We start from the raw sequence: 14,263 nt of genomic DNA on the forward strand, positions 1-14,263 counted from the left end.
ATCATAACTCAGTTTGTCAAAAATGCATAATTTAACATAGTTCAACATGATAAGTTAAAGGCGATGTACCTTTGTATTTGAGTTGAGATCGGAAGCCCACCTTAAACAAAGGATTCCATAGAATTGAGATCACAATCGTTAATGTTGCAACTAATTTTTTTTTTTTTCAAAAAAAATTAGTAAAAGATAAAAAGGAAGTGAAGTGGGTTGAGATACCTTCATTGCATTAGGATGTGTAGCAATGCTTACGATCATGGCACCAGAGAGACTTGGGAAGGCTTTATTTTGGAAACGTTCACCAATTTTTCATGGATTTTGGTCTCTAGATGGCTGATGACCGGCCAACACTTAAAGTTGTCATGACAGAAGCTTTTGAGATATTTCCTTCAAGACATACATGTACAACAAATGAGCAACCACCATACATATAATTAAATACGAAGCTAGAACAGAACTACTTCTGTTTAGAAGTGAAAAATAGACAAACCTGGATGACAAAAAGAATATATGCGAGCTGATTTCCTGATTCATTGACAGGACCTGTACACAAAAAACTTAAAAATATAAATACATCTTAACGTATAAACCGCAAATCCTAAACAATACATCAAAAACTTGTGTAAATAACTAAACACTCATGTATTAAAATAAACTGCAAATCCTAAACAATACATCAAAAACTTGTGTAAATAACTAAACATTCATGTATTAAAAAGCGAGTAAAATCAAACCTTATAAAACGATAACGCCACATTAGAGGAATGATATCATTCTCAAGTACATAATTAAAAGCTCCAATTCGACTAAACCGATACCAATCATGGGTAAAACACTCTCATTTAGGTACTGCATAAAACATCATCGATAAAAACTTACAATCACAATCATAAAAATTCATTTCACCAAAATTAAACCTAACCTAAACATTTAACAGCTACAAATTCTTTTAATCTGAAAACAAATAATATATTTGTAACAAAACATCAAGCAGTTACATATTCTCTAAATCCCAAAACAAATAATCCAATTGTAACAATGGTTTTCGAAGGCACACCGACAGCCCTAAAGGCTTTAGAAATATGAAGCATAGAGAGACAATACAGAGTAAAAGAGTAATCCGTAACTTGAAAAACATTCACAAAAATGATAGAACAAAAATAAAACAAATCGATCCAGTGCTAAACAATTAGGGTTATAACAGATTCACATACCAGTTAAAATAGATTCAAAATCGAAATCGGATCGTCACCGGGAGACAAAGAAGAGCACGTGAGATGAAGAAGACAAAAGAGCAGGTGGATAAAATCTAGGGTTCCTTGAACATACCAGGATAAGAGGAAATCGACATAGATGAATTCAAGAGATGAATAAATCAAAACTGGATTCAAACAGCAAGGTTTAGTTTTAAGCCCTAATCTGGGACTACAGATCTATGAATGAAACATGAACTTCAAAAACTTACCAGTATGAGATTAATCAGATCCGGATTCAAATCGAAATGATTGTAGCGGTGGATGATTAGGGTTAAAGAAAAAATGGGGGAAAGAAGAGAGAGATAGAGGTGGGAAGAAACGTACGTGAGAAGGAGATTAGGAAAAGAGATTGGCGCCCAAGAGGGAATTCTCTAGCCTAAGAGGGTGTCCACATCAATTAAAAATGGTTTAAGAAAAGGACATGTGACATTAAGTGTATTCTTTTAGTATAATAGGTAGATAACCCACTAATTTTTTTTAGTAATTTGATTTTTCTCTAATAACTTGCGTTCGCTAACTTAAAAAGACTACATACGCCACTGCGGCTAATTGTTTCTCTTAATATTCTGATATAAATTATATTTAAAATTCGGCTGTGTTCGAAATTAAGTATTTTTGAAGTACCGTAAACGATACCGCGACAAACCGAATCGATACCAACCGAATAATAGTGGTACCAGTGTTGGTATTATCGAAATCAATATCCGCTTTATGGTTTACGTTCGATGTAAAACATATTTCACAAACTTTTTGCTATTAAAAACAATAATGTAAATTGGTTACTACCTGTGTCACAATAATTTATGAGTGCATGATTCTTTTTCACTTGATGGGCTTTGATCCAAGCCCAACAAACTTAACCTATTTCACACAATAATAATATATTTGCAAAACAACATTTCACAATTTGAAAGAAACAATAGAAGCGAAAAAATCTGCACACGGATATTTCTCTGCTCACTGATTCAAGGGTTTGCACACGTAAGTCTCTCTTTCTCTCTCTTAGGGTTTCTGTTCTACAACACTCGTACTCGTCAATCATGCTTTAATCTTTACATTCATTCTTTACATTCATGCTCGTATTATTCGTTCATAATCGCACGCGTATTAACTGTTTGCTTGTATTTTGTCGATTTGAAGCGCTGTTTTGTGTTAATTCAAGTTATGTGGTGACACGTGTTTGTGCAATTTGAATATGAAATGATGATGAACTGCTAGTTTGTTTTGTACTTAAATGCCCTAATTTTGATTCAGTTATCATTAGTTTTGTTTCTTGTTGTGACTACTGTGTTTGTATGGTATCTAGAGCTGTGTTTGTGCTTATGGTAGTTTAACCGTGTGGCGGTTTGTTAGGTTTGTACCGTAGAAATAAGAAATGGATGTTAAGACTCTATTGTTAGGGATGTTTGGGGCTGCTTGTTTGAAACTGTTTATTGTTTTTATGATACGCGGTTTGGAATAAGCAAATTTAAACTGTTTATTCAAAACCGCTTATTTTGGTCACGAATAAACGGTGCATCGGTTTTGGATAAGCAGTCTCAAACGCCTCGAAACAGCTCATTTGTTGCGTTAGAAGGAAATAAGCAAACAAGGACGAACAGACGTCTTAGAGTTTGGATACTTCATAGGATTATGGATGTTTTGAGTCTTTGAGACCCTCTTCATAGGATATGTTTTGATTCATTTTCTTTCTGTTGCCTTTTACGTGTGTAGATGGCTGCGTATTCCGTGGGTCACATGATATTGTCTTCAGAGGCATGCCATCATATTTTGGGGACTGGGCAACAGAAAGCCAATGTGCTTTTATTCTTCTGGCCAAATTTTGGTGTTTAATCCGTATAATAATGAAACCACACATCAGTCATCAACATGGCACCTTAAAACTACACGTTGTATTGCTTGGATTGATGCCTTCAATAGAACTGTTATCAAGAAGATTGCTTCATCCTTTGGAATATGTGTGGCTTTGTATCCTTGTCCATGTGGTCACCTTAAAATAAGTATTACAAAGTTCATTGTGAATCATTGAATACCACCGAAGAAATTTCTCTGAAAATTCAGAGTGTTATCACGAAGAGTTAAAGTTTTGGAATCGCGATTGCATATTTGTAGGGTTTGATAACATGATAAGAGTGGAATGGATTTCTAAGTGTAACGCTTTAGGTGGGTATGGATGATTCCAATTTTATGGGTATCAACTCCAATCCCTGAAACCATATTCTTAAACCAAACACTATCAAACCCGTACCTTGAAACTCAACCCCTCTTTAGGTCCTAGTTATGGAGTGTTATTTGATGTTCTCTGTGACTATCTTCCTTGTTGCTTGAGGTGTAGTCAAATCATCTCTTATTGAGCACTGGATGCCATCTTTTAGGGAGTGCTTGGTTTATTTTAGGGAATGGAAATGGGTATTCTCATTGCATTAAAAATGGATAATTGACATGCAAAATCTTTTATAAGGCAACAATAGGAAAGTAAACAGTGGTATAAACACCGTATAACAATATGTAACACCATATAATACCATATAACACTATGTAACACTATATAACATTATATAACAAATATAACACTATACATCTATCATAGACATGCTATCAGACAACCTATAGTGTTATATTTGTTATATAATGATATATAGTGTTACATAGTGTTATATGGTATTGTATGGTGTTACATATTGTTATACGGTGTTTATATGGTGTTATATAGTATTATATATAGTGTTATAATACACTTCTCACACTTCTCATACTTTGAGCACTTTTTACAGGATCCTCTACCTATATATATATATAGGGTAAGGTTCATGCGAGAACCACCTTTATTGCGAGAACCAATGTGAACACAACCTAAAATAGCTAAAAAACCCTAAAACGCAAAACCTAATGTAAACACAACACTATATATAAGACTGAGTGTCTACACTGTGATTTCAGTGGTCTAGCTGAGGACGATGACACCTAAATCACCATTGAGGATCAATTGGTCCCGCAGGCAATTAAATTTAAGTATCTGGGGTCGTTTGTACAAAGAGATGGTGACATAGATAGTGTGTAACACATCGCATACAGGTTGGCTGGTGTAGATGGTGGGTAACTAGAGGGGTGTTGTACGATAGGAGGTTCCCAACTATACTAAAGGGGAAATTTTACAGGGTAGCAATTAGGCCCGCTATGCTATATGGAACAGACTGTTGGGCTATCAAGAAGACACAAGTGCGCAAAATGGAGGTGGCAGTGATGAGGATGCTGAGGTGGATGTGTGGAAACACGAGGTTTGATCGAATAAGAAATGTGGTTTTTAGGGAAAGATTAGGAGTGGCTAGTATATCAGATAAGATTAAGGAGGGGAGATTGAGATGGTTGGGCATGTGAAGCAGAGGCAAACGACGGCACCAGTTAGAATAGTGGAAAATCTCACTGTGGAGGGGAGGAGAGGAAGAGGTAGACCCAAACTGACTTGGGATGAGCAAATTAGGCATGATTTATTAGAGTTGCACCTTTCTGAGGACATGGCCCAAGATAGGACTTCGTGGAGGCGTAGAATTATGATTGAAGACTTCTAGAGGATATTGCAATAGGGTCTTAGGTATATTTAGGGACGTAGATTTTTATTATCTTTTAAGTGACTTTACAGGTGATTGCCTTCTTGTGTTTATACCCATATGATGTTGTATGCTATTATACATGTTTTACATTATATTGTGCCACTCTCTGATCACTTTCTTGGTATGTTGGTATGTTGTGTGTTGGTATACTCTCTGACTTCATATTTCTATATTATTTGACTTGGTGCGTTGGTGTGTTGTTTGTTTTGGAGCCGGGGGTCTCTCTGGAAGCAGCCTCTCCATCCTTAGGGATGGTGGCAAGGTCTGTCTAAATCCCACCCTCCCCATACCCTATAAGTAGCTTTGCTATTTGTGGGATATACTGAGTATGGTGGTTGTTGTTGTTGTTGTTGTGTGTATATATGTATGTATATATATTTAGGGTTTTGCTTTAGGGCTAATCATTAAGATTTAGGGTTTAGCTTTAGGGTTTATAGTTTAGGTTTTAGTCTTATGGTTTAGCTTTAGGGTTAAGGATTTAAAGTTTCTAGTTAGGGTTCGACGAGCCGGTTCCAATGCCGCTGGAGTGAGTCCAATCGGAGCTCGTTTGAGTCGGTTCCTCGCTTTTTAGTGTTCCCCATTGAACCCAACCCTGTATATATAGGTTCCCATTTTAAAAGGAATGTTTTGTATTAGACCTGAAAACTAAAAATTTTTTTGGGTAGATTGTCAAAAGGGGGAACAGAAAACAGTGACTTTTAATACTTATAAAATACCTCTCTAGGCTTCGGATATTTTTCGGCGATGAATATGGATGGCTATAAAGTTCAAGAAAGTAACTAAATTCTATAGATCACCGCTTTGTATCATGTAAAACTCAAATTACACAACTGAACTTGGATCAAGAGAATCCCAATGATCAGCGGACTTTAAATATGACGTATGTTATTTTGCAGGTTTTTAATATTTTGCTCTTTTTTGCTTTTCAGATGATACTTCATTTTGGCTGAGAAGTAAAAGCAGTACGGTCATCATTAAAAGCGGAGACTATGAGTGGTAGACGTAGACGGTCTGAAGCTATATGGGACGATAAGGAAGAACAAAGGGCTTCAGCTGAAATTCATCCAAATATATCTCCTGGCAGATCAGGATATTGGTCAAAATCGGACGCCCATGACGACTCGATGCGCGGTAACTTTTCAAGGAGCCCATCTAGAAATCATTTGCACGGAAATCGAAACGGGCCCAGGGATGATGACATCAGGAGAGACCGAAACAGGATGTATTCACACCCGACTCCTGATGGATGGGAAAAACAATATAACACCCGTCCGTCGGATGAGAGCTATGACCTGCCTTACAGGTTTGTGTTTTTCACACCGATCATAATGCACTTGTTAATTTTTTTATTGCTGGCAATTTCCACTCATTTACTTATTAATGGTTCGATTGTGTTTTATATCAAACTAGTAATAAGCCCCAGTGTTGTGGTGGGGGGCGTAAAACTGTGCCAAGTAGCATCAATGCCACACCGTTGCCAACTACCACCAACACCGGAAAAGTTTTTAAAACAAAAGAAATAAAAACAAATAAAAAAAACCGAACGAAAGTAGATGTAAAAATGTTTAACCATGCACGCCCATTGCAGCGTGTGAATGCGCAAAAATTAGATGGAAACGTAATTACGTAAAGCACAACGTTGCCGTTAAACGGGAAAAATAGTGGTAAAAACGTTAAACTGTTGCGGCGTGTTAACTCGAAAAATTTAGACCGAAACATAAAACAAAAAATTTGTGAAACATGAAAAGTATATGGACCAAAGTTGAAAGTGAAAAAAGTGTTGGGTTAAATGTAAAAGATGAAAAGTATTAAGGTTAAAAGTAAAAAAAAAAAAAAAGAGAAGCTAAAACAAAGTAAGGTACAATCTACAAAGCATGAGGTACAAACCATAATGGGTGAAAGTTGCTCAAAGTCAAATGCATACAACTTCTAAGTTCTATTTCAATGTATTTTGTTATTGTAACAACTTTTTTTTTTTTGTAACCGGGTTCTAATACATTGATTATTATAATACCAACCTTAAAAAGGACAAAAAAGTATTTGCGAGTCGACCCGACTCACCACAGGTTTGTGTGAAAGATGTTAACGGAGAGAATTAGAACTTACATCAATATCTCTCTTTCTTATAAGTTGTAATTTTAGTTGGAGAATACATGATTGACCTTTAATATGGAATTATGGAGTGTATTAAAAGTTGCGCTCACGTTTAATTCATTTCTTTCGCACATAATTGTGGAATTCTAAGGTTTTTGAATTTACATACGTTTTCATATTTGTTGTTACAAATGCAGTTTGATCATAAATAGCTGAGTAAAGTACACCGATGGTCCTTGTGGTTTACCAAAATTTTAGATTTGGTCTCTAGCTTTCCAGAAGTACATGGATGGTCTCTGTGGACCGCACTTTGTAACGCATTTAGTCCTCAACTTTGCCAAAAGTACATGGATGGTCTTTGTAGTTTGCTCTTTGTAACGCATTTAGTCCATAACTTGGGCTTGCTAAGACCTTTAGATTTGTTGGCTGGGGACTAAATGCGTTACAAAGTGCAAACCATAGGGATCATCCGTGTACTTTTAAAAATCTAGGGACCAAATCCAAAATTTTGGTAAATCTCAGGGACCATCCATGTACTTTACTCAAATTAGCTTGACTAGATAGCCTTTAGGATTTGAACATCTTATCTGGTTTGTTACTATGAATATTACAACATTGCAAGCTATATTTTTTTATGTATTCAAATTCAAAACTGTGTTTCCTTCTTCGCAAGTTCTTCCAAAACTGTGTTTCCTTGGTCAAATGAGTGGACAAAAAAATTAGATTATCAAGAAACGGGTCGATTGGGTAAAAAGTAGCCTAAAATGTTTGTTTAACACATAAAACATCTCAAATCATTTTAATCCAAAAAAAGTTTATTATTGAAGTATCTTACATTATTGTAATTATATTTTAGACATTAATTAGTCAACAAAAAAGTTTAGGCAAAAAGGGTTTTAGGTCAACTGTTTCATACAAGCCGCCCGGCCCATCCATAGTTGTCAATAGCGGTCGCAATAGCGAATATAGCGTAGCGTATAGGTTGAAGGTCGCTACAGGGTATGTATTGATCAATAGCGGGATTTCAGTTAATTTTTTTTTTAATATGAATAGCGATTAAATATAGTTATAAAATAGCTGGTTTTAGGTTTTTGTTACATATACAAATAAAATAGCGTATATATCAGGGTATTTTGATATAATAATATATATACACAAAATTTTAATTTTTTTTTCTAGTGTATCGCTATTTAAAAATAGCGCCACTATCTATCGCTATTCACTATGTAGCATATAGGTACCTTATCGTTGTTTGTTGCTATTCTCCGTTAACAACAATGGGCCCATCCATTATGCAATTATTATTCATTGCATACCGTTGATTCTTTTTCCTGATGTAGGTCCAGGGACAAAGGGGTAGGCTGTAACGCGCGAATGAGCCGAGAACGAGAACGAAGCAGGAGTCCACTTAGAAGTAGAAGCCGGGAGCGAGAACGGAGCAGGAGCCGGGATTGTGTGAGCAGAAGCAGCAGGGAAAACACACGAGGCCCTAGACATGAAACTGATGCTTCGTATCCCAACATGAGAAATAATTCAAGGGACTTTGTTTCTCGAGGTGGAGACAATAATACGACAGGAAGCTGGAATAGTCGAACAGATTACAAAGGTGGTGGTGGTTCAAGATACAATGATCACCAAAATACTAGAATGCCACCGTGCAAGTTTTTTGCTGCAGGGAATTGCAACCGGGATTACTGTAAGTTCTCACATGATGTTCCCGAAGCATCAAGAGGTTATGATGACAACCGTAGTATAGCCAATAAAAACAGGGCATGGCATAGTGATCAGCAGGCACATGATGACTCGTACGCAGGCGGTTTTAACAAAACATCACATCAGGATCATACTTCAGATGACAATAATAATAATAACAACAAATGGGATTCCTGGGATGACAAGAAAATGTCGTTTGATGGGCATGCTTCACGGGATGCATCGGGTTTCAATGATGTCGGGAAATCCCACCCTAACGTAGATAACAAGAGAAGCTCCTGGAATGGTCCTACCTCATGGGATGATGCTAGTGGATCGGGTTTCTCTAGCGTTTCAAACCCATGCCGTAGATACGAGGAAACCGCAAAAGAGTCATTGAATGATAATAATGCAAAATCAGGCGGTAACATAGATAGAAATAAAACAAAGAAATGGGATGGCCCGTTATGGGATGAGTTTAGTGAACCAGTGGTGGTCCAGACTGATAGCAATAATAATAATAATAATATTAGAAAGTGGGATGCTTCAGGCTCGAGTAAAATGGCTTCTCATAATGCTGAAATGGTGGTCAATGATTCTGATTTAAACAATGTGGTCTCTGAAGATGCCAACCGGCAAATTCTTACTTCTGGAAAAGACTTGATTCAGAGCGTTCACGATATAACTGGATCCGAACAAAGACAGACGCTTTTATCAAACCCTTATAACGGACCGTTAAATGGGCATGGTGTGCATATGGAAAATCAGAACACTGAAGGTGCGAACCCGCTGAAACCTTTGGAAATGGATGTTGCACAACCACAAGCAGTGAATGATGTTAACGATACTAGTTTGACTAGTCAACTGGCTCCTCAAGCAAATGCAATTCCACAGTTATATACAGAGTCACATCTCGCCAGTGCCATAGATTATCTTAAATCTCTTCCAAATTCTGCGTATAATCAAGATACAAAGGCAAAAGAGGAACAAGATTCAGTAATACAGCAGAACCGAATGCCTGATGTCATGAAGACGGAAGCAATTGACAAGAGAGTAGCGGAAAATGTTAATAAGAAAGAAGAAGAAAATATGAAGCCTGATAATGGCGATGCACATGGCAAAGTAGAAGAGGGTGATACCGGAAATGATGAAAAGGCGATGCGACTTTTTAAAGCGGGTCTTGTTGAATTTGTGAAGGAGATTTTGAAGCCGAAATGGAAGGAGGGTAAGATGAGCAGAGATGTTTATAAAACGGTTGTGAAGAAAGTGGTTGAAAAAGTTACAAGCACCATTCAAGGAACCCAGATCCCTAGAACGCAACCGAAGATTGACCAATATCTCTCGTACTCTAAACCCAAAATTACTAAGCTTGTGGAGGTAGGTATTTGGTTTTATATCATGATATTACATGTTCATGCATGCATCATAGTTACTATTATTTTTTTTTTTCATATGTTTGTTGTTGGCCTATGATACAAACCCGCTAATCCATATTCTTCTGATGGGCTGACTCTGTTTGGGCCAAATTGGAGTAGCCCACAACTTGAATGCTAAATATTAATTGGTCAACCAGCTGACAAGTTAGATATGAGGAAAACCGTAAGTAGTGGGGATGGTTGTTGGTGGGGCAATCAGTTAGGTTTTGTTTTATTTATTATTTTAGGAGTAAACTGCCATTTTGGTCCCTGTGGTTTGGGCACTTTTGCCATTTTAGTCCAAATCTCAAACTTTTTACATCTAGGTCCCTGTGGTTTGCATTTTGTTGCCATTTTAGTCCAAAACTCAAAATCTCTGATTTTTGACTGTTTTAATGTTCCTTTTTTGTCTTTATCTGAAGGGGTAGTTTGGTCATTTAATTTTCATTAAAGCAATTCATTTATTAAAAAACTCCCCAAATATGAAAAACCCCTGATCATCGTCATCTTCAACCTCATCATCTTCAACCTCTGCACCTCAAACAAAAACCCATGTCTCTCTCTTCTCTCTCTCTCTCTCTCTCTCTCTCTAACACCCCTGTCTCTCTCTTCTCTCTCTCTCTCTCCTCTCTGCCGGTGACATTACGGTTGCTCATTCAAAAACCCTAAAAACTCATCCTCCCTAGCCATCCCCTCAGTCATCCTATTCAATCCAGCTTCAAACACACCATCAGCATCACACACCAAATATTTCAAATCAATCATCTCTCCATTCACATCAACAAAACCTAAACCCTCATATTCACCCTCATTCTTCACTTTCCTCTTCCTCTTCTTAACTCCGCTAGGGTTTTCCACCACCGGAACCGCCGTGCCTCTGCTATCGTATGCCGGAGCCGTCGATGTTCTCCGTCACATGTACGTCGTCATCGCTGACGCTGGCATTTGAGCTTCGATTTGAGGAGGTGGCGGAGTGTCGGAGACGCTGGCGACGGCGGTGGAAGTAGATCTGGTGACGCTGGCATTTGAGCTTCGATTTGAGGAGGTGGCGGAGTGTCGGAGACGCTGGCGACGGCAGTGGAAGTAGATCTGGTAGCGGAGAGAGATTGGGGAGAGCGGCGGGAGAGGGGAGAGGTGCGGTGGGGATGGTGGTGGTGCAGTGGTGGTGTTAATGGAGGGGGAGGAGGTGGCGGTGGTGAGAAGGGGGGAGAGAGAGGAGAGAGAGAAAGGGGGTGTTTAGAGAGAGATAGGGCAGATCTTTAGGGGTGTTAGGGAGGGGCTGCAGGTGTTGGGGGAAGATGATATGTAATAATGAAGGAAGATGATGAGTGTTAAATAAGGGTATTTAAAGGAAATTTAGAAAATGACCAAAATGCCCCTGCACTAAAGGACAAAATAATCGACTTTCATCAGTCAAAATAGAGGATTTTTGGATTTTGGACTAAAATGGCAACAAAATGCAAACCACAGGGACCTAGATATAAAAAGTTTGAGATTTGGACTAAAATGGCAAAATTGCCCAAACCACAGGGACCAAAATGGCAGTTTACTCTTATTTTATATTAGATTTAGATTTTAGATGAGGGTGTTGATGTTTATATCAAAAATTAGGGTTTTTATACCTTTGTAAACAGAGATCTAATCCTTCTCGAATTGGATTATTCTATCAATTTCATCTTTCTTTCAGTATCTATCTGCCTATCTATCCATAAAATTTCTAAGTTAGTGAAAAATGTCGTCTCAACCTTGGACTGTTTACAACATTTGTAACTAGTGAGGTTAGAAATTTTTGACCTAGTTACAAGAGTCTTAATCCAAGGTTTAGGGTCTAATCTTTGTAGTTTATCATATTAGTTGCTGATTTTGTGGCAAACACCTAGCGCTCATAGCGTAGCGAAGTGCTCATCTGTTTTTGGCACCTCCATAGCGGGATTTTAGGTTTTTTTATTAATTATACGTATAAAACAGCGTATTTGGAATTGGATATAATATATACATATAAAATATTTCTAATTTTTTTTCTAGTGTGTTGCTAAACTTAAAATGGCGCCTACGTAACGTATAGGTAGCTTGTCACTATGGTCCACTATTAACAACTATGCCTGGCCCATTGTTTTATTTGAATCTTTGTTTATTTATGTTATTAGAATCAAGTAAAACTAGGGTTTGATTGTTTAGGAAGGTCTCTCTAGATGATGTTTTGGATAGATTTCAAAAAATGAAAACATGTAAGGCACAACTTTAATTACGTTTGACTTGCTTTTGATGATTATATGAATATGAATTTTAGTTTGATTTTTTGTTTTACATGACCTGATCCACTATGAACTGAATTTTTTTTATATAGTAGGGACCTAAAAGTTTTCCACACCCTTTGGTAAAAAATCCTGGGTCCGCCGCCACTGTTTGTAGAACAAGGTTAAGGCTAACTCCTTAGTCAACAAGTTAACTAAATGGGCCTAATAACTAGGGCCGACTACCACAAAGCCTGCGAACCCAACAATTAGGTGAGATATCTGTGTTTTGGAAAGAAAGATCCGTAAAAAGAATAAAAGGCAGGGTAGTTTTGCAATGTTTTACTTTTTTTTTTCTATATTATGTAGTAGTTAAATTATAAAAATTACTTTTCTTTAGTTGTACATAGTGCTTCTTTGGCTGTACATAGAGAGAAAAATGTTACAAGTAGGACAACTTATACTATTAAATTCTCTGTGTTTTTTATTGTTGGGAGTCGGGATTGATATGCAGAAAATATTATCTATGTATAGTTTACAAGTATTTATGAATTCAGAAGCGAGGTGGGGGGTTTGACAAGTTTACTTGGGGAGCAAGGAGAAGAAAATCTATAAATAGGGTTTTAGTGTTGTAGTTCTATTTATGAATTGGATTTGATATCAATTGGAAGGGTGACTTACCCGTAGTTGTTAATGGTGAATAGCGATAAATAGCGGGCGCTATTTTATAAATAGCTATACACTAGAAAAAAAAATTATATGTATATTATACCAAAATGCCCTGGTATATATGCTATTTTACATGTATATATAACAAAAACCTAAAATCCAGTTATTTTATTGCTATATTTAATTGCTTTTATATTAAAAAATAAATACAAACAATAAGGTGTCGCTGTTCTTGCTATCCATCGCTACAACCCTAATAGCGACACTATACCTATACGCTACATAGCGCGCTAAAAGTGAGTGTTGATCCATTTTCTTTATTCGTACCTTATGTTTTATGTTCGGTTCGTCTGCATTAATCATATTTTTATGCAGGCATACATGGAAAAACTTCTGAAGTCTTAGGTGCAGATAGTTGTACTTGATGGAAAACTTGAACTCTGATAGTTTTTTTTTGTAGCCATAGTTTGATATGTATTTGCTTTTAACTTTATAAGCAAGTTAACTTCATTTGGGGTCAATGATGTTTGCAGATTATGGCATGTTTAGAGTACAACTCTTGTTTTCTAGTCTATACATATGCTCTTCAGTCTTGTAGAAGCATATCTTAATTGCAGTAGTTTTGACCACCGCTGATTTCGTGTATGAACTTGGGGTAATGGAAATCTGCATGATTAACCATTCTTGGCTCTTTTTTATGTTTGCTTGTATGATGGTCGGGTTTACAACAAAACGTTTAGTGATGTTTCAACCCTTATTCGAATCAAGCAGAATTTGGATTTGAAATCTGAATTCTAGTTTGGTATCGGTCTTGTCGAATCTGGTTAGCATCAGAATCAAATTCTGATTTTTGAATCAAGTGTGTGATATTTGAATTGATCCAACCAGAATATTTAAATTCAAAATCTAAAATTGGAATCATTTTTCCATATTATAAGTTGAATTTTGTTTAATTACAGTTCCGGTAAATCAAAATTTGAATGACCCAAATTGCTGGAAAACGTTTCAATGAAAAGACCCTTATGACACGAGAAAACTAAAATATTTACCTTTTACGGATAATTTCGTATGTGCATATAAAAATTAATGTCATACATATAAGATTAAGTTAATCTACAAAGACTCCTATTTGTAAAAAGTGTAAAAAGGATTTATAGTGTGACAAGTGTCTAATAACCTAGAACCTAAACCCACTACACCACCACCAAAAACCTAAACACCCACACCACCACCACTACCCAAAAACCTAACCCCCCCCCCCCCCACCCACACCTCTCGACCAAAAAAAAAAAAGG

General features: G+C 36.8%; 1 protein-coding gene across 2 annotated transcripts; it reads left to right on the forward strand.

Annotated features, from left to right (window-relative positions):
• The first annotated feature begins 2,147 nt into the window (after positions 1 to 2,147).
• LOC110912030 (zinc finger CCCH domain-containing protein 38) lies at positions 2,148 to 13,649 on the forward strand. Of its 2 annotated transcripts, none has more exons than XM_022156697.2 (4): positions 2,148 to 2,234; positions 5,794 to 6,167; positions 8,299 to 10,027; positions 13,344 to 13,649. In XM_022156697.2, the coding sequence occupies exons 2-4, from the start codon at positions 5,854 to 5,856 to the stop codon at positions 13,371 to 13,373; spliced, it is 2,073 nt and encodes a 690-aa protein (XP_022012389.1). In that variant the 5' UTR covers positions 2,148 to 2,234; positions 5,794 to 5,853; the 3' UTR covers positions 13,374 to 13,649. The 2 variants fall into 2 exon arrangements, with proteins under 2 accessions (XP_022012389.1, XP_035840610.1); XM_035984717.1 differs by lacking the exon at positions 2,148 to 2,234 and adding an exon at positions 3,254 to 3,416.
• The last annotated feature ends 614 nt before the right edge of the window (positions 13,650 to 14,263 follow it).

This window comes from Helianthus annuus, chromosome 15 (assembly GCF_002127325.2).
Source record: "Helianthus annuus cultivar XRQ/B chromosome 15, HanXRQr2.0-SUNRISE, whole genome shotgun sequence".
Taxonomy (NCBI): domain Eukaryota; kingdom Viridiplantae; phylum Streptophyta; class Magnoliopsida; order Asterales; family Asteraceae; genus Helianthus; species Helianthus annuus.

Coding starts and splice junctions, on each gene's coding strand:
- LOC110912030 (XM_022156697.2), top strand. CDS start 5,854: ATGAGTGGTAGACGTAGACGGTCTGAAGCTATATGGGACGATAAGGAA. Junction 6,168..8,298: donor AGCTATGACCTGCCTTACAG/GTTTGTGTTTTT, acceptor TTCCTGATGTAG/GTCCAGGGACAAAGGGGTAG. Junction 10,028..13,343: donor AAATTACTAAGCTTGTGGAG/GTAGGTATTTGG, acceptor ATTTTTATGCAG/GCATACATGGAAAAACTTCT.